Source organism: Aspergillus costaricaensis, assembly GCF_003184835.1.
Source record: "Aspergillus costaricaensis CBS 115574 unplaced genomic scaffold BO79scaffold_38, whole genome shotgun sequence".
Taxonomy (NCBI): domain Eukaryota; kingdom Fungi; phylum Ascomycota; class Eurotiomycetes; order Eurotiales; family Aspergillaceae; genus Aspergillus; species Aspergillus costaricensis.
This window is the reverse complement of record NW_020291838.1, coordinates 126525-147638: the sequence shown is the minus strand read 5'-3', so window position 1 is coordinate 147638 and position 21114 is coordinate 126525. Positions and strand designations below refer to the sequence as shown.

The 21114-nt window shown below is 50.9% G+C and overlaps 6 protein-coding genes across 6 annotated transcripts; 4 read left to right on the top strand and 2 right to left on the bottom strand.

Moving 5' to 3' along the window:
* BO79DRAFT_211223 (OSBP family protein) lies at window positions 1-1873 on the bottom strand. The gene is made up of 4 exons (XM_025682981.1): window positions 1656-1873; window positions 1217-1542; window positions 1109-1163; window positions 1-1047 (listed from the first exon to the last, which is right to left on the bottom strand). Exons 1-4 carry the CDS (start codon window positions 1725-1727, stop codon window positions 253-255), a joined length of 1248 nt encoding a protein of 415 aa, XP_025535492.1. The 5' UTR covers window positions 1728-1873; the 3' UTR covers window positions 1-252.
* A 1267-nt stretch (window positions 1874-3140) lies between these two features.
* Window positions 3141-5696, top strand: BO79DRAFT_274614 (putative MFS transporter; the record flags this gene model as incomplete). The annotated part of the gene is made up of 4 exons (XM_025687617.1): window positions 3141-3515; window positions 3992-4438; window positions 4497-4730; window positions 4791-5696. The coding sequence occupies exons 1-4, from the start codon at window positions 3339-3341 to the stop codon at window positions 5694-5696; spliced, it is 1764 nt and encodes a 587-aa protein (XP_025535491.1). The 5' UTR covers window positions 3141-3338.
* Window positions 5697-6341: 645 nt separating this feature from the next.
* Window positions 6342-9171, top strand: BO79DRAFT_248007 (putative beta-N-acetylglucosaminidase; the record flags this gene model as incomplete). Its single annotated transcript, XM_025685685.1, has 4 exons — window positions 6342-6377; window positions 6443-6565; window positions 6654-8705; window positions 8803-9171. 4 exons carry the CDS (start codon window positions 6342-6344, stop codon window positions 9169-9171), a joined length of 2580 nt encoding a protein of 859 aa, XP_025535490.1.
* Window positions 9172-9424: 253 nt separating this feature from the next.
* Window positions 9425-11709, top strand: BO79DRAFT_274610 (succinate dehydrogenase flavoprotein subunit; the record flags this gene model as incomplete). Its single annotated transcript, XM_025687616.1, has 4 exons — window positions 9425-9585; window positions 9658-9748; window positions 9840-10190; window positions 10279-11709. 4 exons carry the CDS (start codon window positions 9425-9427, stop codon window positions 11647-11649), a joined length of 1974 nt encoding a protein of 657 aa, XP_025535489.1. The 3' UTR covers window positions 11650-11709.
* Window positions 11710-12110: 401 nt separating this feature from the next.
* On the bottom strand, window positions 12111-14967 carry BO79DRAFT_211222 (galactose-proton symport). The gene is made up of 8 exons (XM_025682980.1): window positions 14606-14967; window positions 14465-14542; window positions 14139-14402; window positions 14030-14055; window positions 13880-13970; window positions 12812-13818; window positions 12647-12761; window positions 12111-12579 (listed from the first exon to the last, which is right to left on the bottom strand). The coding sequence occupies exons 1-8, from the start codon at window positions 14659-14661 to the stop codon at window positions 12357-12359; spliced, it is 1860 nt and encodes a 619-aa protein (XP_025535488.1). The 5' UTR covers window positions 14662-14967; the 3' UTR covers window positions 12111-12356.
* Window positions 14968-17903: 2936 nt separating this feature from the next.
* BO79DRAFT_180597 (uncharacterized protein) lies at window positions 17904-20787 on the top strand. Its single transcript, XM_025680095.1, has 7 exons — window positions 17904-18301; window positions 18362-18464; window positions 18523-18687; window positions 18746-18807; window positions 18867-19547; window positions 19651-19766; window positions 19832-20787. Exons 1-7 carry the CDS (start codon window positions 18055-18057, stop codon window positions 20771-20773), a joined length of 2316 nt encoding a protein of 771 aa, XP_025535487.1. The 5' UTR covers window positions 17904-18054; the 3' UTR covers window positions 20774-20787.
* Window positions 20788-21114: the final 327 nt, after the last annotated feature.

The window sequence follows — 21114 nt, the reverse complement described above, 5'->3', positions numbered from 1 at the left end:
CTCATTACTCCGTTGCGCGAACTGCATCTTTCCAATGTTGCTGGGATTCGCTGATTATCCAGCTGTCGTTACTGTTCTATATACAGGTGCCGAAACATCTCCACCAAAGCCAAATAATAGATCCTGTTATGAAAGCAAACGTACTCTATAGTGGCACTTGTTCATGCCATGTTCGCCAGATCACTCGTCCACCCGGACTATAAAAGAGGTTGATTAAACGCAACGTGTATATCTGCCGACCGTCGACTCATTTCATGCAGTAATGCCCAGACCTTCGCCGCCGGTCTTGTGGTAAGGGGGCTTGGCGTCCGCAGCGCTGGTAGGGTCGAACCGCCAGACACCGCCGGTCTTGTCGCTCTCCAAGGACGTAACGCCGATCATTCTCGCAAGTCGCCAGAATTCCTCATCGTCGGTGTCATTGACACGCTTGAAGAAGCGTCGGTCCCACTCGCGGCCTTCCGACTTCTCGACCTTGCGAAGCTCGCGCTGGGCGTTCTCGATCTTCGACTTGGCCACGGACACGGCATCCATATCGCCCCGCTCGATGCCTGCCGCAACGTCGCGCCATGCCCGCCGGCTCTCATAGAGGTCTTGCTGGTCGACGGGCGCCAGAGTCAACGGGGTGGTCTTCGTGTCCTTGACGGAGAATCTATCCACCTCATGCTTGCGGGAGTCTTTGATGACGAAGGAATCCGACCATTGTCCGTCAACAGTGTACAGAGGCTTCTTCTCGCCCTCGTTTTCCTTGAAAAGGATGGCGCTGAAGGTGTTCTTTTTGCCACTCAGCCAGCCCTTGCCAGAGTAGTCAATCTTCGCCACGTAGCCAGTGCTGCTGGCAATGCGAGTGGACTTCTCCAATTCGACAAACGGCGTTCCGTAGATAAGGGATTCAATGTGCAAGTGCGGGAGGGTGATCAGGTACCGCTCCTGCTGAGAAGGATCGTTCTTATCCGCACCCGGAGGAGTGAGGGTCAACAGGGCATGTCCGATCTGTTTGATTTGAATGGTGCTGGAGAAGGATGCCTTCTGGGCATTGTATCCTTGGAGCTACAATGTGAAATTCATAATCAGAGCCACGTCGTACATCGAATCTTGGATAGCTACATACCTCGACGCCGTGCTTCTCATTTCGGATAGCATAAGCAGTAGCAGGGGGATGGTGGCTGAAGCGGTCAATACGATCCAGATGCAGAGTGGGTACAATAGTACCACCTACCTGACTTGCTCACTGATCAAGGTGGTCTCGCCCACATCCGCATCGGCATCCCATTTGCCAAGGAACAACTCTCCCAGGAAAGGGTTCAAGGGCTTCTTTTCGCTACCGAGCTTCTCACTGCGACTGCAGTACTGCTGGTGGAGAGTGCTGAGGAACCACTTCAAGACGGCCAGAGCTCTCTTCTCTGGATCCGCTTCTTTTGCGGCAGCCACAAAAAGGCCTGGGTGTTCGGCCCAGTAGGCAGAATATTCGGTCAAGGAGGTGGACGAGAGAATAAAGGGCGGGGCGGTCAAGGAAGAAAGATCTCCGTTGAAGGAGGCGATAGACTGAAGGAAGGAGCCAGATCGGTTAGCCAAGCTCCGTAAAGCAATACGAGATTAGACAGTCTAGGATGTGGGACCAATTGCCTAGAAGAAAATCGGTCGTTCAAACTTCATACCTTAAGGAAACTTGTCCAGGAACCTTTGCTGTGGGCGGGAACGCCGGACGCTGAATCCTTGCTGGAACTCATTTTGCAGATGTAAAGACAATATCTCGACTACTGATTTGGTACAAAACCGCAGGACTGGCTAAGAATAAGCCCTGGGAGGACGGTAGAGAAAGAATGAAGCGGGGAAGAGAGAAGGAAGAGGGGAGAGAGGCACAGGAGGGAGACAAGATGAATATGTCATGGGGAGGGGAGAGTGGAAGAGGAAAGCGGCCGGAGGGCGATCGGGTCACCCACCAAACCGAATTCAAGCCACCCGCGCAGGGGGTCAGCTCTTTCGACGTCATGGGTGGCTGAGCTAAGCTCTGCGGATGTTCTTGTCCTGCTTGCTTTTCCACGGATAGGATGACTTCCAAAGTCAAGGGATGATAAAACACAATGGACTGAGTTTCTGGATGCCAGCCTCATTCTATCACCGTATTCTTTGGGTGGCTTTTCATGTTCTCGACTCGCGTGCCACTTGCGTCTTAGCTTCGTGGCGGAGATTATATTAAGCCAGCCACTCCGTTAATCCTGGTGTGCCTACTACGCAGTGGAGAATAACTGAATATTAAGATGTAATAACGGGCGGGCAAAGAAAAAGAAAACAAGGGAAGAGTAGGGGGCAAAAAGCAATTATAACAAGATGTGCAAAAGTAGACCGCAAAAGAAATCCGTGACTGTTGTGTCTACAATAGTCCTCTACTCTCCACCATTACCCCTGATCTCGTGATAACTTATCAGTTGACTTGGCGACCGAACTGTGACTGGAAGTTCCCCAACAGCAAAATTCACTCTGTACTGATCACTAGATCTAACCCTGGCATATCAAATTGATCGCTGGGCTTGTATAGTAGAATTCTAGATACGACTCTCTGCCTTTACTCTGCCATACCGGGCGCCGTATGTTATCTATCTGTCGCTCAACTTGATTGCAACTCCATCGATTATCATGCTCAGCATGACCATTGGGTCAAGGTTGCCTGAGTGGATTGGGACTGACTGCAAGCTTCTAACACAGTGGTCCCAAGGGTAGCCTCCACCACCGACCGGATGAGTGGAAGTGAAAGGCTTTCCCGGGGTTGAAGCTTGACGAAAGCGGAAGGTTGACCTCCTCATTGTTGAAACCTTGGGATGTTACTGTGGAGGGTCCGCCTTCTCGGTCAACCACCTTCATACGGAATGAGACCGGGCTTCGAAGGCCTCGATTTCTGCCACCTGTATAGGTGGGCACCCACGCACATCCTCATATTGATGTATCTTGTGCCTGTCCCCTGAGGCCTTCGATCAGATCTACACCGTCATTCGAAGTCATCGATCGTTAGCTACTGATCAAGTAGCCCTACAACCAAGAGACTGTCAATGATTGCCAAGTAGTACGAAACCAAGTTATATTGAAGTGGGCGCGATCGACCAGGCAGGAAGCACGAACTTGTCTCTCAGCTCTCCTGAGTCGTGTGAAGTCCCCAGTCTCCACTGTGGCCCTAGTATCTGGGCCGATTACTGGGTGTTCGACACGAGAGCTGCCGTACCCCGGACGATTTTTAGTTCTTGCAAGATTGCTGAAATAACTTCTGCCATCTGGAAAACTCTGTGCAACGAAATTATGGACTCGGTCATTTTTAACATGCTATTGAACTTGACTGCTGATTCAAAATGGGTTACACGCCGTTGGCTGTGCAGGAAATCGTTCCTGGCGCCCCTGTGCAGATCGGGTTCCCACCTCCGCGGAAAGCTAAGGTTCCCGGCTTTTGCCCCAAGCTTATAACTAGTTTCTCAAGCGTGCTCGGCGTCAAAAAGGCCATGAGCATCAATGGTCTAGCGGCTACCAAAGTTTGATCTGAGCTAAACTTGTATGTGGATATTGCAGCAGGCTCTGCTCTTACTTCTCTGGGCGATTAAGTGTTTTTAGGGGCTGTTAGTCTGACAGTCTCGCCCTCTCACCGACGATAGTTGCGCTGAAAAATGGAGTCGTGATACTCCACGTGTAGTCGAGACTCTCTGCCTTTTGCTGGCCAGGTTTCTTAAATCTGCTGGTGGCTCCATGGTACTAAAGCATTTTTTTGGATGCTTAACCACTCATTGCTGTACAGTATCTAGGTGTCTGGGTGCCATGGAGCCCCGTCCTCTCATTTGATTTTGATCCATCACAAGTTCATCTAGATACACTCTTTCTTTATTATCAATCGACCTTTTCCTTGCATAATGTACTTCATGACTTTATACATTCGCTCTAAAAACCAAGCAGAATCATCTCAACAGTAACGGAAGCCTTTTCTCCGTGTCTGGTGCGACACAAGTCATTCAAGAGCGACTTTGAACAGCGTCAACGACCAAGCAACATGTTCGACCAAAAGTTCTTGAATTCGTCCTCGACACTCGTCGTCCCTAATGGACGTCAGAGCTCCAGACATGAGCATCGACCGCCTCTCAACTCTACCATTACACTCATTCAAGCCACCACTCACGACTCAGACCGTACTTTGCCTCATGAAAGCATTCCCGAAGAAGTCCATGACGATCAGTACAACCGGTTCTCGCCTACTCGAAAAATCATTGTCGTTATCATCCTTTCATATTCTGCTATCCTTGGACCCATATCCTCCACTGCCATCTTAGCCTCTGTCCCCGAGATCGCCAGAACATTCGAAACAGACGCAGATATTATCACAGCCAGCAACGCTCTTTACCTAGCTTCCATGGGGATCGCTGCCCTCCTCTGGGGTCCTTTGAGTCAAATCTCGGGCCGCCGTCCGGTGAGTGACATCCGTGCATTCATACTGTTCCTCTAAACCCTAATGGCTGCTCTCTTAGATCCTCATCGCTAGTTCAATACTATTCTTTCTTTTTACCGTGGCCACAGCGCTATCCCCCAATCTAGAAGCCTACTTTATCTTCCGCATATGTGCCGCGTTTCAGGGAACTGCATTTCTTGTGCTTGGCAGTGCCACCGTGGGCGATATCTATGAGCCAATGTCTCGTGCCTTACCATTGGGATGGGTATTGTCAGGTAGTGTGACCGGGCCTGCCCTTGGTCCCTTTCTAGGTGTATGCCTCATCCACAACGTATGATTCACCTATCTGTGCTCAGCTGACACCTTCTAATAGGGAGTCGTGGCTACCTTCCGCCCATGGAGATGCATTTTCTGGCTGCTTGCTGCATTAAACGGCTTCGCGGCAGTCCTCATCTTAATATTCTTTCCGGAGACCATCAGTCACAAATTAAACACCCATTTCAAAGGGAAGAGTCTGCCTCAGCAAACCAAGCAACTATGGGGTCACATCTCCCCCCTTCGCATTGCGCGCTTGGTCTTTTCTTACCCGAACATTTTCCTCACTAGCCTTACGGCCGGCGCCTTAGTGTGGAATCAATACGCCCTTCTCACCCCCATTCGCTACGTCCTCAACCCTCGCTTCCACCTTGAAAGCCCCATTGAAGCCGGCCTCTTCTACCTCGGCCCCGGTGGTGGCTACATATTTGGTACCTTTTTTGGTGGCCGTTGGGCTGATCTTGTGGCTCGGAAATACATCCGTATCCGCAACGGACGACGCATACCAGAAGACCGTCTCCGCTCTTGCGTCTCCTTCATTCTATTTGCTATTCCGGCATGCATCCTTGTTTATGGTTGGACAGTTGACAAAGAAGTCGGAGGAATACCAGTCCCCGTTGTCGCTATGTTTATTCAAGGGGTGGCCACGATGTTCTGCTTCCCCAGTCTGAATACTTACGGATTGGATGTTATGCAGGAGAGTGGTAGAAGTGAGGAGGTTGTCGCGGCGAACTTTGTTTGCCGGTATGTGTTTGCTGCCCTCGGGTCGGGTGTTGTCCTACCTGCTCTTGAGGCAATGGGCGTGGGGTGGTTCAGTACCATCTCGGCGCTGTTGCTGGTAGCTGTAGGTGGTGGCTTATATCTGACCGCGGAGTATGGTCCTCGATGGAGGGAAACGGTTGATGCAAAGATTCAGGCTAAGAAGGAAGAAAAGTGGAAAAGGAAGAGCGCCTCGCACGTTTAAATCTTCAGCAACCCATCTGGGTCGCCACTTCATAAGCATAATACCCAACTGCATTGATGATTGATCTCGGCCGTGTCGCGACCGATATGACAGTTTTTGGTGGCTTCTTATCATTCTAATGTAAATATCAGAAATTTTAGCATATTGAATTAATGACTAGGCTACCTCATATAACATTTTTTCGACGGCCACGGTTTACTGATTAGTCCTCTCTTTTTTAATAGCTACAAGAGGATACTAAATTGTTCAACAGTGGTTGATGAATCGAATTTGGCCCCAGAGGAGACTCGGTCATGAATGTTTAGGGGACGGAAATAAATCGCGAGGCTGCACAACTCAATCTGTTTTTACTCCGCCGGCACTGATCGTCTCTCGCCCCTCTTTTCCCAACTATTATTCTCTTATTTCAGCCCCTACGTTCTACCTGGCTCCTATTGTCTTGCTTCTCCTTATTGTATTGCGGCCTCTCACTCCATTCTAACTTGATGGTCCACCTTCGTTTGCCGAGATCTAAAATTAGTCGACTCCACCGGTTCTTATCGATAAACCAAACGCGTGTACCCCATCGGCTCTGCCCCTCCTACGGCGCCACAGCTACGTAACAATTTATCTTGATCATCCATTCCACTAAGGAGTAATCTCACAATGCCTATGACTGGCCTGCAGAAGCAAATTGGTCAGGTATGATATCACCCGGCCTTGTGTTATCATCAAGAAACATCCGACTGAACTATGGCGGAGTTTAGCTCTTTGCGGTCGGTTTCCACGGCCTTACTCCGAGCCCAGAAATAAAGACTCTGATCCACGATTATGGTATTGGAGCTATCGTACTCTTCAAACGAAATGTTAGCGATGCAGCTCAACTCCAGGTAGGTGACCCCCTCTGTGACCATTCATGGCTATCCGCAGTATGCCCGCGCCCAGATTCAGTGACTGATTTTACAATTCCAATAAAAGGCTTTGACGCATGCTCTCCAAGAAGAAGCACGGTCAGCAGGACACGAGCACCCCCTGCTTATAGGAATTGATCAGGAAAATGGCCTTGTCACCAGGGTATCGCCTCCAGTTGCTCCACAACTGCCGGGCCCTATGGCTCTAGGCGCCACCAATTCCCCCGAGCTCGCATATCAGGTCGGAGCTGCAACTGGTGAGATACTGAGCGCCGCGGGGATTAACATGAACTATGCGCCCGTTTGTGACATCAATTCCGAGCCGCTCAACCCTGTAATCGGGGTTCGTAGCTTTGGAGATAAGCCCGAGTTTGTGGCCCGATTCGCCAGCGCCAGCGCCCAAGGTCTTCGGGAGCACAAGGTCGTACCTACTGTAAAGCACTTCCCGGGACACGGTGATACCGCAGTCGATTCACACTATGGACTACCTGTCATTCCAAAGACACGAGAGCAACTGGAAAGTTGCGAGTTGGTTCCCTTCCGTCAGGCAGCCAATGAAGGTATCGAGGCCATCATGACAGCCCATATCTCCCTACCTGGCATAGGTGATGGCAAATTGCCCGCCACCTTGTCGCCAGATGTGATGAGGATTCTTCGTGAAGACATGGGGTACGGCGGTATGGTTATTACGGACTGTCTCGAGATGGATGGAATTCGTGCTACGTACGGAACAGAGCAAGGCGCTGTCCTTGCTCTGGCTGCTGGCTGCGACAGCATCATGATATGCCATACGTATTCTGTCCAAGTTGCTTCGATTCTTCAGGTCTGCCAGGCTGCCGAGTCCGGAAAGATTCCTTCCGCGCGGCTGAATGAGGCTATCCGTCGTGTTAAGGAGCTGAAAAGCAGCTTCCTAAGCTGGGAGACGGCGCTGCGCCCTCTGGAATCGAGGAACAACTGGCCTGCTCTGGGAACAGACGCAGTGAAACATTCTGCGCTGGCGAAGCAAGCCTATGCTCAGTCTGTGACGCTTGTTCGAGATACCTCACAAATTCTCCCTGTGTCCAGGTCTGCTAACGTCGTATTCCTCTTTCCTGGGGACCAGACCCCAGCTGGAGGTGCAGTGGACGGAGAAGGGCTGGGAAGGAAGGGCTCTTACAACGCCTCCGTTTATCTCAATATACTGAAGCAATACAACCCAACCGCGGTTGAGATTCGATATGGGGCAGCGGGATTATCGACTGAGCTGATGAGTGCCATTGAAGCTGCCGATGTCGTTATCTTCACTTCTATCAATGCGCGGGAATCGCCGTTTCAGCGGACCTTAGGATTGGAGCTGCCTAGCCGGACCCGTAAGCTGGTCAGCGTCGCCGCCTGCAACCCCTACGACTTCCTGGAAGATGCGTCCGTTGGAACATATATTGCCACCTATGAGCCTACGCCCGAAGCATTTGCGGCGGCTGCTGAGGTGATATTCGGGAATTCAGCGCCTAGGGGCTTCTTGCCAGTTGAAAATCCTACCAGTCAACTGTCTGTTGAGGAATCAGCATTGGGTAACACTAGAGACATCTTGCAACTGACTGCTATTTGGAATGCTGCGTTGCCTACCTACCCACTTTCCGCTCAGAAGTTGCAACTACTTATAAACCAGGAGCATGGGCACCATTTCGTTGCTCGCATTGGTGCTGATATTGTAGGATTTGCCTTGACATACACCAGCAATACATCTACAGGTGTTGCTGGCAACATTGCTGTGCTCGCAGTTGATCCAGCAAAACAAGGCCAGGGACTTGGAACAGCATTGATCTCAAAAATTACTGCATGGTATCAGGCTAACATGAAACTCCCACGCCTCGAATTGAGCAGCTCGTTCCCGAGGTTCTTTCCTGGAGTACCCGACGATTTGCCGTCGTCAGTACAGGAGTTCTTCCAGAAGCGTGGCTTCTCACTATGGGATACGAGCCCACGAAATGTGGACCTGTACCGTGATATCCGCGACTTCAAGGCCCCTGACGCGTATATTACTCGGGCGGCAGATCAGGGATATACTTTTGGTCCTCTCCAGCCCGAGCATTACGAAGAATGTCTGGCTGGACAGAGGAAGAACTTCTCTACAAATGCGGTAAGCATGATACCATCTTCAATACATAAGCTGTCCTGATATTATCATCGTGCACATTTATTGGCTGTTTCTCCTCGATATAACTAACAACAAATAGGCCTGGGTGCGCCAATATGAAGAGCTCCACCCTACCAAGTATCCATTCAGTGTAATGGCAGCCTTCGACTCCCAGGGAAAACAGGCCGCCTGGACGCTGATGCTTGGTCCTGACTCGCCGGCTCTACAGAGAAACTGGGCGCTTCCACCTGTGTGTGGGCCCAAAACCGGCCTCATCGGATGTGTAGGCGTTGATGTGGATCATAGAAAGAAGGGACTTGGGCTGGCACTACTGAGTCACGCGATGGAGGACATGAAGCGGAGAGGCGTGGAGGGAGTATTTGTGGATTGGGTGGTTCTGGAAGGGTTCTACGAGCAGCTCGGCTTCACAGTCTGGCGCGAGTATCGACGAGCAACTCTTCATATGTAGATTACCGACATTATATCCATAGGAAACCGCCACTAGGATGTATATAGCTATTATAATTGGACCAGACCCAGGCTGACAATCCCCGCATGTTGACTGGCCGAGGCCTGCATCTCGGAGTCCCCCTTCCGAGAGAACCTCGGGTAAGGTTCCCCGCCTCGGGCCTCTCGAAAGGAATATTGGCAATGTTCCGAGATGACCATCTACTCTCATATCACCCAAACACCTTTCAAACTCGAGTACATGACATTGAATTATGTATCGCTTAAGCCGAACATTTCATCTCAAAAATCCACCACCAAAGCCTTCCCAAACGCGGCCGTTCCTCAAACGACACCGCCCATTCTCCACTCTTCCCCGGCACTCATCTCCGGGACCATCTGTATCTGAAGCCCCGCTATTCGACCACTACTACGAGTGAGTAACCAGCCCAGTTAGCCCTCTCTCCATTCTACACCTCACCAACTAACCACAATGACAAAATCATAGTGCCATAGTAATAGGCGCCGGCGGCGCTGGCCTCCGCGCCGCAGTCGGTCTGACCGAGTCAGGATTCCGCACCGCATGCATCACGAAACTGGTAACATACCTACCCCCTCCTCCCCAACAATTGCACAAGAAGACATATCACAATAAGACCAAGCAATAACCATGAGATATTGGAAAATTAGTTCCCCACCCGCTCCCACACCGTCGCAGCCCAAGGCGGCATCAACGCGGCGCTAGGCAACATGACTCAAGACGACTACCGCTGGCACATGTACGACACAGTCAAAGGCTCAGACTGGCTCGGAGACCAAGATGCAATACATTATATGACGCGGGAAGCACCGAAGGCTATCTACGAGCTGGAGAACTACGGTATGGCGTTCTCCAGAACCGAAGACGGACGTATATATCAGCGGGCTCTGGGAGGACAGAGTCTGGATTATGGGAAGGGGGGACAGGCGTACAGGACTGCTTGTGCGGCGGATCGGACGGGTCATGCTATGTTGCATGCTTTGTATGGGGAAGCGTTGAAGGTATGTTATTATCATGATATCTTATTGTACACTATTTGATGGTTCAATATGGGATTCAGGACTGACAGAGGGATATGTTATACTTCAGCACGATACCCAATTCTTCGTCGAATTCTTCGCTCTCGATCTCCTGATGGTCGACGGCGCCTGCGTGGGCGTCATTTGTCTCTCTCTTGAAGACGGCACATTGCATCGCTTCTTCGCGCGAAACACTGTCCTCGCGACGGGCGGTTACGGCCGGGCTTACTTCTCCTGCACTTCCGCACATACTTCCACAGGGGACGGTAATGCCATGGTTGCTCGCGCGGGACTCCCTAACCAGGATATGGAGTTCGTGCAGTTCCATCCCTCCGGGATCCATGGGGCCGGGGTACTCATCACGGAAGGTGCGCGTGGAGAGGGCGGATATCTTCTCAATGCGCATGGCGAACGGTTCATGGAGCGGTATGCCCCGACGGCTAAAGATCTAGCCAGTCGGGATGTTGTAGCAAGGGCTATGAATCTTGAGATCCGTGAGGGACGGGGCTGTGGCCCGGAGAAAGATCATATTCATCTCCAGTTGTCTCATTTACCGGCTGAGCTTATCCGCTCACGGCTCCCTGGGATTCTCGAGACGGCGTCGATTTTCGCGGGGATTGATATCACGCGGGATCCTATCCCTGTTGTTCCTACGGTGCACTACTGCATGGGTGGGATCCCGACGAACTATAAGGGACAGGTGCTTACGACTAGTAGTAGTCGTACTTTGTCCGGGACAGACATCCCGGATACAGATGTAAAGCCAGTCCCGGGCCTCTACGCAGCAGGCGAATGCGCCAGCGTTAGCGTACACGGCGCCAATAGACTCGGCGCGAACTCGCTCCTCGATATAGTTGTCTTCGGCCGGGCGTGTGCTCTCCACATCGCCGAGACGAACGAACCTAACATGCCCCTTCACAATATTCCCCGTGATGATACCCCTCTGTCCAACCTAGGCCAAGACTCCCTATCCAGTCTATCCACAACCCTCCACGCAACAGGCGACCTCCCGTCTTCATCGCTCCGCCATAACCTCCAACGAGCCATGCAAACGGACCTCGCTGTGTTCCGCACGCACGAATCCCTCACCACTGGACTAAGCAAAGTAATTCAAGTGCAGAACGACTTCTCCACGCGACTCAAGACAAGCGATCGAAGTCTAATCTGGAACTCGGATCTAGTGGAGACGTTGGAGTTGAGAAATCTGTTGACGTGCGCGGCGCAGACGGCCAAGGCGGCGTTGTGTAGGACGGAGAGTCGGGGGAGTCATGCGAGGGAGGATTTCCCGGAGAGGGACGATGAGAGGTGGTTGAGGCATAGTTGGACGTGGCAGAAGGATGAGAAGGAGGAGGGGGTTAGGGTGGGGTATCGGGGGGTGATTATGGAGACGTTGGATGAGGGGGATTGTAAGAGTGTGCCGCCGGTGAAGAGGAGCTACTAGGGATTTCCCTTTGGGTCTTTTGTACGGCAAGTGTTGAGGTGGTGCTGGGGGAGAATGGAGTTAACAGAGAGGACTGACGTGTTACTTGTCGCATGTAGTTGAATGCAAGGTACGGGCCGCGGATGCAGAAACAAACCCGGTATGTTGGCCGATGTATAGACTTAGATTGGACCCGCGTCTGAGGTGCACCTGCATAGCTGCTGGCCGGCCAGACCGGCGCTGTTGCTTATGCCCAGAGACAGCCTTTTCTAGGCGAGAGGCAGAGAAGGGAGGGGTAGAGGACATGATGATCCTGAGGCCCCCAGTTTCTGAGTATAAACCCCCCACTCTTTCCCTCCTCTTCTCCTCCAGTTTATTTACATACCCCTGAAATTTGTCCAGCTAGAAGTATCAACAGACCCTCTACATGATTACTCTCTTCGCGGAGGAATCAGTCCTACGTATGTAGTGAACGCCGAAGCACTAATCATAAATTATCATTCATTAGAGTAGTACATGATCGTTCACTCAGTGAAGATCCTTGCAAACACCCTCAATTTCACTGTATCCTGCACTCATATTCTACCCCGTGATTAGAGCGCGGAAAATCGCACCAAACGCCGAAAACTTCGCGAAACAGCATACCCATCCGTACTCCGTGTCGAAAGCAACGGTTTCATCGTACACGCACATGAAACCTGGAGTGCTCACAGACAGATACATCCCGCTTAGCCACTGGTGGCAAGGTGGTCAAGCTTGTACAAGGGCTCCAAGTGGACGTTGCGCCGGAAGATGTAGCGGTTGATCCACCAGGGAAGCACCTGAAACATCTGGTAACGCATATGCATCCGAGTCGGGACTCCGAAGATGTAGTCAAGTTCTTCCAAAGTCCGCTGCTTAGTCTCAGGGACCCACAGGAAGATCATAACAAAGGCAGTCACATTCAGCGCCCTGAAAAAGGTTAGAGTGGCTGCAGAAAAGGCCGAGGCGGGCAAGATCAGATAATTTTAGGACTTACGCGTAGAAGCCAAAGGCACCAGTTGGAGTCATAACGGCCAACATGCGGGGGAAGGTGATTGAAAGTACCGCAGCCCAGCCGAGACAAACTGCCACAGCCCAGGCCATTCCGACCTCTGCTTTCGTTAGCCTGATTGTGACTTGAGTAACAGAGATTCACACTTACCACGATGAGACAGAGGGAAGACTTCTGCGGAGTAAGTGAACGGGACTGGTCCCTCGCCGGGAGAGTAGAAAGCCGCGAACATGAAGACAAAGAGAGCGATGCATGCCAGATGCGCCGTCTGCTCTTTGGGGATGTAGAAACAGAAGCCCGCGGCCAGCAGAGTCCAAGCCATCTGGGGGAACGTGAACAAGAGCAGAGCGCGACGGCCATAAGTGTCAATGGTAAACACCGCCGGGAATGCAAAGATAAAGTTTACAAGCCCGAAACCCCAGGAGGCAAACAGTGCTTCGGTAACGTTGGCTCCTGCCTGCTGGAAGACAGTCGAGGAATAAAAGGCAACGATATTGATTCCACACATCTGCTGTGCAATCATCACGACGAAGGAAGCAAGGGTTGCACGGCGGATACGGGGAATGGTAAACAACTCGACAAATCGGGTGGCATAGTTGCTCACTCCAGCAATATCCTGCTCAACCTTGATCTGTGCGTAGATGTAGTAAAGATCACGCGCGGCCTGCAGCTGGGTGTTGCGCAAACGGCACAAAGACTGGTAAGCGTTACGCATCTTTTCCTTCTTGATGTACCAGCGAGGCGACTCTGGACACATGAAGACACCAATCAGCAGAGGAAGCGCTGGAATAAAGGCAGAACCGAGCTGGAGTCTCCAGGAGATATCCCCAGTGTCTTTGACAGCAAGGTTCGCGGAAGTCCCAAGGAAGATACCAAAGGCGGTCCACAACTGCCAGCACATAACGAGACCTCCACGAACAGAAGCCGGGGTATTTTCTGCACAGAACATTGGGATTGTAGACGCCTTCAAGCCCATTCCCAAGCCCAGCAGCAGACGAGTCACGAACAGCTGAGGCCAGGTCTGACTGACGGCCGATCCAATAGGAGCAAGAAGGCAGAAGATGGCAGACATGAAAATAGCGCCACGGCGACCCAGATATTTGTTCAGTGGGTCGGACAGCCAGCATCCGATAACAGCGCTAGACATGTATGGAGCCCTATCCAAGAACATTAGTCTCAAGGTGATCTTCACAAGATACGGGGACAAGGGCTGCGCACGCATTGACGACACCGACAAGCCACTGGTTTCTCGACGCGTTTGGACCATCCTCAGGAATTCCAAGCGCAACAGGGAACGAGAGGTTGGCGCCTAGATGATAGATTAAGTTTAGCGAGGACTGCTATACTCAAGTTTCAGAGCACACTTACCATTACTTCCGGTTTGATCCCAACCCCTGGCAATTAATCAGCAAAACAGCTCAAAATCACCGTTCAAGTTGTACTGATAGGAAGCGAGAGTCTCGGGCGTGATACTCACTGGACAGCAGCTCCGACGGAGCAGAGAATGATGGTGAAGTAGAGAGCCTTAGGCTGACGCCACTTATGATCTTTCTCATCACGAATGGCAGTGATCTCATCACTGGTCATATCGGGCACTGACTGAAAGTCTTCGGGATCGCGTGCCACAAGGGCTCCCTTTTTGAGCAAGGGGAGAATATCAGTCAGCTGATATTCAGTGGCAAAGTCCTCGACATCTTGGACCACTTGAGCTGGGCTCAAATCCGCCAGGGGATTCTTGATTCTATCATGGAATTGGTTATTGGGAACACGACAGAGACACCAAGATCGGATGAAGTAACTTACTTGGCAGAAGTATTCTTGTTCAGATTAATGTGCTCCGTAGTGCCCTTCTCAGTAACATCGGGCTCATTGTGACTGCCGCTAACGCAAATAAAGTGAGTATACATGACGAAGAAAGAATAGGTAAACATGGAAGACACATACTAGGGGTCAACAGCAGAGTCGACCGCCTGAATCGGGGTCACCTCCTCCTTTGCCATGGTGTTTACCTGGCTTAGGATGAAGAAAAGCGCGTGTGGATCAAGTGCTTGCACAAGTTAGAGTACAGAGGATCACTAGCCACAATGGTGTGAGTGATAAGAAGAACAGGGCGCGTCGAAGCCGCGGCGTGGGGAAGTACGGGGATGAGAAAGAATGCACAACAGATGCGGGGTGAGGTGGAAATGAAGTTAGGAAGGCGGAGGGGATTAAAAGACTTGAAGTAAGCAGGTGCGAGGGGAAGTGAATTAAGAGCGCACTGTTGGGAATAGTCGGGTTGAGCCCTGAACAAAGAGGCGAGGTCCGGTTGCATTCACTTCACCCTCCGGCTGCAGGAGGCTCTTACCAAGATGGAAGTATTGTGCGGTACTGTGATGCCTCCGTTCTTCCCCGCGGGGGTCCTGAACCCGGGGTAGAAGATCTAGTGGCAATCCAATCAGACATGTGAACAGATGTAATTGATAGGACATGTATTATCTGAGAGCATAAGCCCCTTTCTTTCAACAAACTCATTGGAACTGGCACATGGCCATTCTATCTGAAGCTAACTGGAACTACATCTCCTTGATAATGTGGCTATTTCCTCACTTCCGCGCACAAATACCCAGTGTATGGTAACAGGGCACTGCGGACGCAAGTATTTCCATCATAGTCAGATCTAACATGCTCCTGTTCGTCTGACATCTGGAGTTACCACAAATTAGACTACCCCGGACATTCATTCCGGGCGAAGGTAACCTTTGCCAAAGAGGACTTTCCAAGAAATTGAGGCAACCATGGTACAGGCAGGTGACAGATGGCCAGATAGACTGATAGTGAGGGCTTGCACGGAATTGGATTTTGCACCCCTCCAACCTCTGAGGAAATGCGTGGTTGTGGAGGTGGGCTAGTCTAAGTCTGCTGACTTCAGCATAGGTACACTGGTCTTCATTGTCACCTTGTAAGCTCTGACCGGTGGGGAAGAGTAGCATATGTACAGATTATGGCTGAGAACATTGATCCGCATGCAAATGTTCAAAGAAAGCTAATGCAATGCTAGTTGCATCAGATGATGTTCTTTGGAGCTTCCATTATCCCTGACCACGACCAATTCTTTCAACTGTCCAGAAAACCTTATCGTATGAATGGAATTTAGATGGTTACCATCAAGGAGAGCCTAAATTGGACCAGACGCACCCGTACGTGGCAATCTTGCCCCTTGTAATTAGGCCTGCCTCTTTACTTTTTCTAGTTTCTTCTCGTTTGCACCCTTATGGTTCCACTTGGCTAGTGTATGCATCGCATTGTAACGCCGTCAACGCCACCGTGGAGTTCGGGAGCCAAGTGTTGACAATTAGAGCGATGCCGGCTGGCAAATGTTGAGCCCAATGCAGATTGGTGGGCGCATTTATTGGCCACCTGCAGCCGGGGAAGGGAACGGACTGCCACTACTGCTCAATTCTTTCCTGGGTTTAGAGTTAATTGAGAAGCGATTGGACACTGGTGCCCTTGGTTTTAGAGGACTCGACAAGTGGAACCACACAAGGCAGGTAACATGGGCAATTTAGTCGCTGTCTGAGCCAGTCTGTTCTCACAGGACCAGCCTGCCATTTCTACTCTGTATAGGAGCACTGTTTACGCACTTATTCCATATTCACGGAGATTTTCTGCCCACACTCCATTCACCCTTGCGTCATGCTCACGTGGAGTTGAGAGTTTATCGAGATAAATGGGGAAAAGCAACAGCGGCCAACTTTTTCACCCGAGTGTATAACCTTTTCTTTTCAAAAACACCCTGGCCCTTGGTTGATTTACAAAGACGGTAAGCCACGCAACTAGCCGATTCGATCAGCAGGTGTAACCGGACGGAGTAATTTTGGGTCAGGGGCGGAGCGAGGGTCATCTTGAAAGGAGTCGAGCCCAGTCAGCAAGTTTCTTTTGCCACTCAGGATCCGATTGCTAACGTCCATAGTCCAAACTTGTCATCGATTATAGTTGGATTGGCTACTGCCTGTGAGGGCAAATATTGCTGCCAAGCTATACCCCGACTTCCTGTGTTGTTCTCAACAGGTGACCAAACCCGCTCGTTGACAAGGCGGGTCGAGGGTTCGATCTGGGGTTACAGCACCATGTGGGGATGAAAGGGATGAAGGGGTCTCGGCCGGAGGTTTGACTGGACAAAGCCTGGATTAGGCTTAGTTAGGCTCGAGGACGGCACCCAACGACCCTCCAATAAGCTGGCCCGCGCATCCTTTTGCCATGCTGGATCCAGACTTTACCTGTCTTCCCAGCCGCCTGTCCTGGCCACCTGCCTTGGATGACCCGCTCTATACGACACGGCCCGGGCAACAGCCTGAAAGTCGGGGGCTGGCGTCTGGGCCTCCCTCCAAGTAGCTTCCGCTTTCGCCTTACCCGGATATCGATTTTCTTGATGTAGGTCGAGCTATAAGTGATGGTGGAGGCGGGATTCCAAGAGCGCATGCGTCAGATACTTGAAAGGAGACCCCAGCCTGTCTGATCATATGGAAATCATGCCATAATATTGAAGGTTCAAGCCAAGTAATGGGTAGCGCACAGCGAAAAGCTGAGTCGGGGATCTGATCCCAAATCACGCACTTCAGACGACTCGACTAGTCAGTTTTCGTATTAAGCTGCTGTAGCCTCGACCAGGGTCTGCGCAGCTTTCCTCGGAAGGGGCCATGCGACGTCAATTCCTACGATTCCCAATCTAAAGATCCCAAACTGTAGCTGAGGTAGGGCTGCCTGCTTACTCTAACCAATATATTCGCCGTTACGCTAATAAGTTCTGCGTCCGCGATTCTGAAGGCTATGTCTATATCATTGCAGATTGAGACAAACTGGCGGGCGGCTGTTGACCCTAGTAGTAGCGGTCTGCCATGACATGTTAGTACTACATCGAGCCCCGCTGGTTCTCATCATATCGGACCATCTTTTATATTGCACTACGGAGTCGAAAAACCATGTAACCCCCCATCAGGATATAAGCACCAGTTGAAGGCGCTGCATCGAGTCTGGGCCTCGGAACTAAGACTGCTGTGACAGTAATCAAGAGTGCGCAGGCGAATACGTACTTTCCCTTACACTAAGTTACGCTGATAACTTGCTCTTTATGGCCATACTTCAGGCTCTCCCTTTCATTCTTGTTAGACAAAATTAAGGATTTTTTTTCGTTCATCCCCGTGGACTTGCTAAAGAGTGAACCTCATAGATTACCGTAAATGGTTAGAACACATATGCGGGGAATCAGAAGTCACGTGTGAGTAGCAATCAGAGCCCCGGTTCCGAGATGGCCGACCGATGTGTGATATCAATCTTCTATCGAAGGCCAATGCCTTGGGAATACCCTTATTCATGTCTTAACGGTGTGACAATGTTTCTTTCAAGATTGTTATGATATGGAATTCTTACAACAGGCGCCCCCGTCTGTGCAGGACCTCTTGCGCGCTGGAGAGCCGTTCATCCCGTTTTCCGAGTATTCTGTTCAGGACATCACTCATCTGTCAGAAGATGAAACCACAAAATGGGTGGAGACAAAACTCCGCGATGGGAAGCCATTTGTCATACGAGGCTTTTCTCGATTGAAAGAATGGGACAGGTCGGTTCTGAACAATGAGAGACTAGGCAGCCTCTCTTCCTCAGCAGGTATGCCCACGACATAACAGCCTGAAAAGTGTAGCCGTTGACATCTTTACGCATGGACAGCGATACCAGTAAGAAACTGCCACACTGGGCGAGATGCGAAAATGCGGCTCCAAGATCTCCTTTCGCAGACAGAATATGCTCGTACCGGCAATGTCCGAGAGTTGTACGTTAATATGATCACTGTTCCGAGCGTCGGCCCCTTAAACTGATAGGCAAGCCAGTTTGTACGCAAAAGACCTCCAGTGCCCACAGGAATGGATCAAGGCATTAGATGCATTTCTTCCTTCAGCCATGAGACATCTTGGGTCTCTTGACTTATTCCGGACGTTGCCAAAGGAGATAGCTCCGGAGGTGCTGATGGCGTATGTTGGGACTCGGAAATCTTCGTGAGTCTCTGCTACCTTCCTTACGCCTATGTCCACTAACCATGTTATGATGGGGTAGTTCAGGATTTCACAGATGTTTTAGCGGAACAGTTGCGCTGAATCTATTAGTTGAATCAGAAGGTAAACGCATGACGAGACATATTTGACGTTCTCGACAAACGTTCTGATGATCGGGTTAGGTGCTGGCCCTGGGTCCATCTGCTTTGGCACCGATAAACACTCACAGGCCGTATACGATACATATATGGAGAGATTGGGAAAGTCTCCCCATACCGATTGGTCCGACGTTTCTACTACCCAGCTCAAGTCCGCCAATTTTCCTATATACATTACCCATCAGCAACCTGGAGACTTGGTAATATTTCCTTCAGCTACTGCCCATCAAATTTGGAATATCAGCCCGATGGTTACAAAGGTAGTCTGGAATGTTATGCATAGCTCTTCGCTTGTCTCTTTCTTCGACTACATCCAGCCATTCTACCAGCGATACTGCCATGCAGACACTGGCCGAGTCCCTCTAATCCCGTTACATGCCTTGATCCGAGGGTCTCTAGGAACTGAGGACGAAGCTCTTCTCCTGGACGTCTTTCTAAAATTGCTGGATGATGAAGCTATTGAGACTGACTCGGTCCCTCCAATGAAGACCGTGGATACCCAGGGGGCCGTGGTAGAATGTAATTTCTGCGGCTTGACAATATGGAATCGGCATCTGCACTGCGAGCAGTGCGGCGACTTTGACTTATGTCTGACGTGCTTTATCTCTGGACGCAGCTGCAAACACGTTGCTGACTATACATGGGCCGAACTCATTCCGCGCGCCTACTGCATGGAGGTTATTCAGTCGACTCGGAACAGACTGCGTGATCGATTACTCTCCCGAATCAAACATCCAAAGTATGACCTTTCCCTTCAAGCATACGGGCCCTATCACCCTCGAAACCTGTGCCTTGGTCCCGTGTCAAGAGTCTTATGATAAATTATGTGATCAAGAATGTGCCTCTAATTCTACCTTTTCCAGGCAAAAGTCTCTGGGCGCCTTGGCTGCTGCCGCGGCAGATGCACGGAAAGAACCGATGATGGTACGGAATAACCCCAGTATCTCTGTTTAGCTTGGCATTGAAGGGGCGCGAACTAAATAAATCAGGAGCGACTCTGTCACTTGTGCCGTGATAGTCATCCTGCCTGGAAAGGGGTGGCATGTACCCAATGCTCCGCATTCTTTTGCTTCCGGGGCCTCCATCGACACTTTGACGTGGATTTGATACCCTTTCTGAGGAACACAGATCCATGGGTATGTCCAAAGTGCTCCCATTTCTGCAATTGCCGATGCTGCCACTTCCCTCTTCCTTACTCTAGCAAAGACAAGCCTGTGCGGTCTCGGATTAAGTCGATTGATCCTCGCGGTCGAATCATGGGGTTCACCGACAACGTATTCGATCAAAAACGAGGCAAAAGAGCTAGTATGGCTACTCATAGCGCATCCCTCCCGCCTGAAGTGCCTTCCCGGGTACATAAACGACCGAGAACCCAGGTTAGTGATGAAGAGGTGGAACTACCACGACAGCAGGAAGACTATAGTACTTTCACAAATCGTGGTATGATACAGTCGCAAAGTACAGAGGATACTATACACTCAAACGCTCGTCCCTATGTCATGTCCTCACGGAGTATAGGCCCAAAAGGGCAGCTCCGTATCAGTGATCTCGTTGAGGAACATAGCCCTGCTGAAGCTGAGCCTTCCTTTCAGGCTCCCTTTAGGCATGCATCTCCTCTACTTTCCCTGACGCCAGGAGATGGCGCATTCCGACGGCCGACCAATGAGCCGAGTGTTCCAGCCACTACAGATGAAGCCAGTATCTCTTTTCTTGAAAGGAAATTGGAAGAGCTCCGTCGATATGCCGATGAACTTCTGGATCTTTCCCTGGTGGACTCACATGCGAAGGTTCAGGAGAAAATCAGTCAGTTGCAGGGTCAGATCGAAGAGCGCAAGCGACGGAAAGCGGAGGCGCTGTTCGACAGCCTCGATCGGGATTTCCCAGAACTTGCCACCGTTGCGAGAGAGGAAGCGCGAAGACGAGGATTGTAAATCGGGATCTAGCTTATATATAGAGTACTAATGGGCGTGAAGAGCACCGCCGATAAACACTGGTCCGCTGGTCCAAAACAAAACAAGGAAGTTAGTAGTTGTAGGCTAGGAGTGTAGGTAAGAGGCAGGATGTATAAAACCCTGAGACATCCCTGAGAAAGACCAGGAAGTACCCCTGTAAGAAGAGATCTTCAGCAAATAAAAAAAGTTCACCAATGACTCGCAGACACATTGAATTTTGGGCTGCGTGAGTGAGGCCCCTGGAAGGAAGAGGACAAGGCGCCCGACACCAGAGCAGCGGAAGCGATCCAGGGAAGAAGCAGGCGGAGTTCCAGCCGGCG

What these genes read in the sequence shown, in the direction of transcription:
- BO79DRAFT_211223 (XM_025682981.1), bottom strand. Translation starts at nt 1,727, where the DNA reads ATGAGTTCCAGCAAGGATTCAGCGTCCGGCGTTCCCGCCCACAGCAAA. An exon ending in TTGATCAGTGAGCAAGTCAG is followed by an intron (nt 1,164 to 1,216) that starts GTAGGTGGTACT and finishes TGACCGCTTCAG; the next exon opens with CCACCATCCCCCTGCTACTG. An exon ending in ATGAGAAGCACGGCGTCGAG is followed by an intron (nt 1,048 to 1,108) that starts GTATGTAGCTAT and finishes TTCACATTGTAG; the next exon opens with CTCCAAGGATACAATGCCCA.
- BO79DRAFT_211222 (XM_025682980.1), bottom strand. Translation starts at nt 14,661, where the DNA reads ATGGCAAAGGAGGAGGTGACCCCGATTCAGGCGGTCGACTCTGCTGTT. An exon ending in CTTGTCGGTGTCGTCAATGC is followed by an intron (nt 13,819 to 13,879) that starts GTGCGCAGCCCT and finishes GTTCTTGGATAG; the next exon opens with GGCTCCATACATGTCTAGCG. An exon ending in GGTGCCTTTGGCTTCTACGC is followed by an intron (nt 12,580 to 12,646) that starts GTAAGTCCTAAA and finishes AACCTTTTTCAG; the next exon opens with GGCGCTGAATGTGACTGCCT.
- BO79DRAFT_180597 (XM_025680095.1), top strand. Translation starts at nt 18,055, where the DNA reads ATGGAATTCTTACAACAGGCGCCCCCGTCTGTGCAGGACCTCTTGCGC. An exon ending in CAGCCTCTCTTCCTCAGCAG is followed by an intron (nt 18,302 to 18,361) that starts GTATGCCCACGA and finishes ACGCATGGACAG; the next exon opens with CGATACCAGTAAGAAACTGC. An exon ending in GTTGGGACTCGGAAATCTTC is followed by an intron (nt 18,688 to 18,745) that starts GTGAGTCTCTGC and finishes ATGATGGGGTAG; the next exon opens with TTCAGGATTTCACAGATGTT.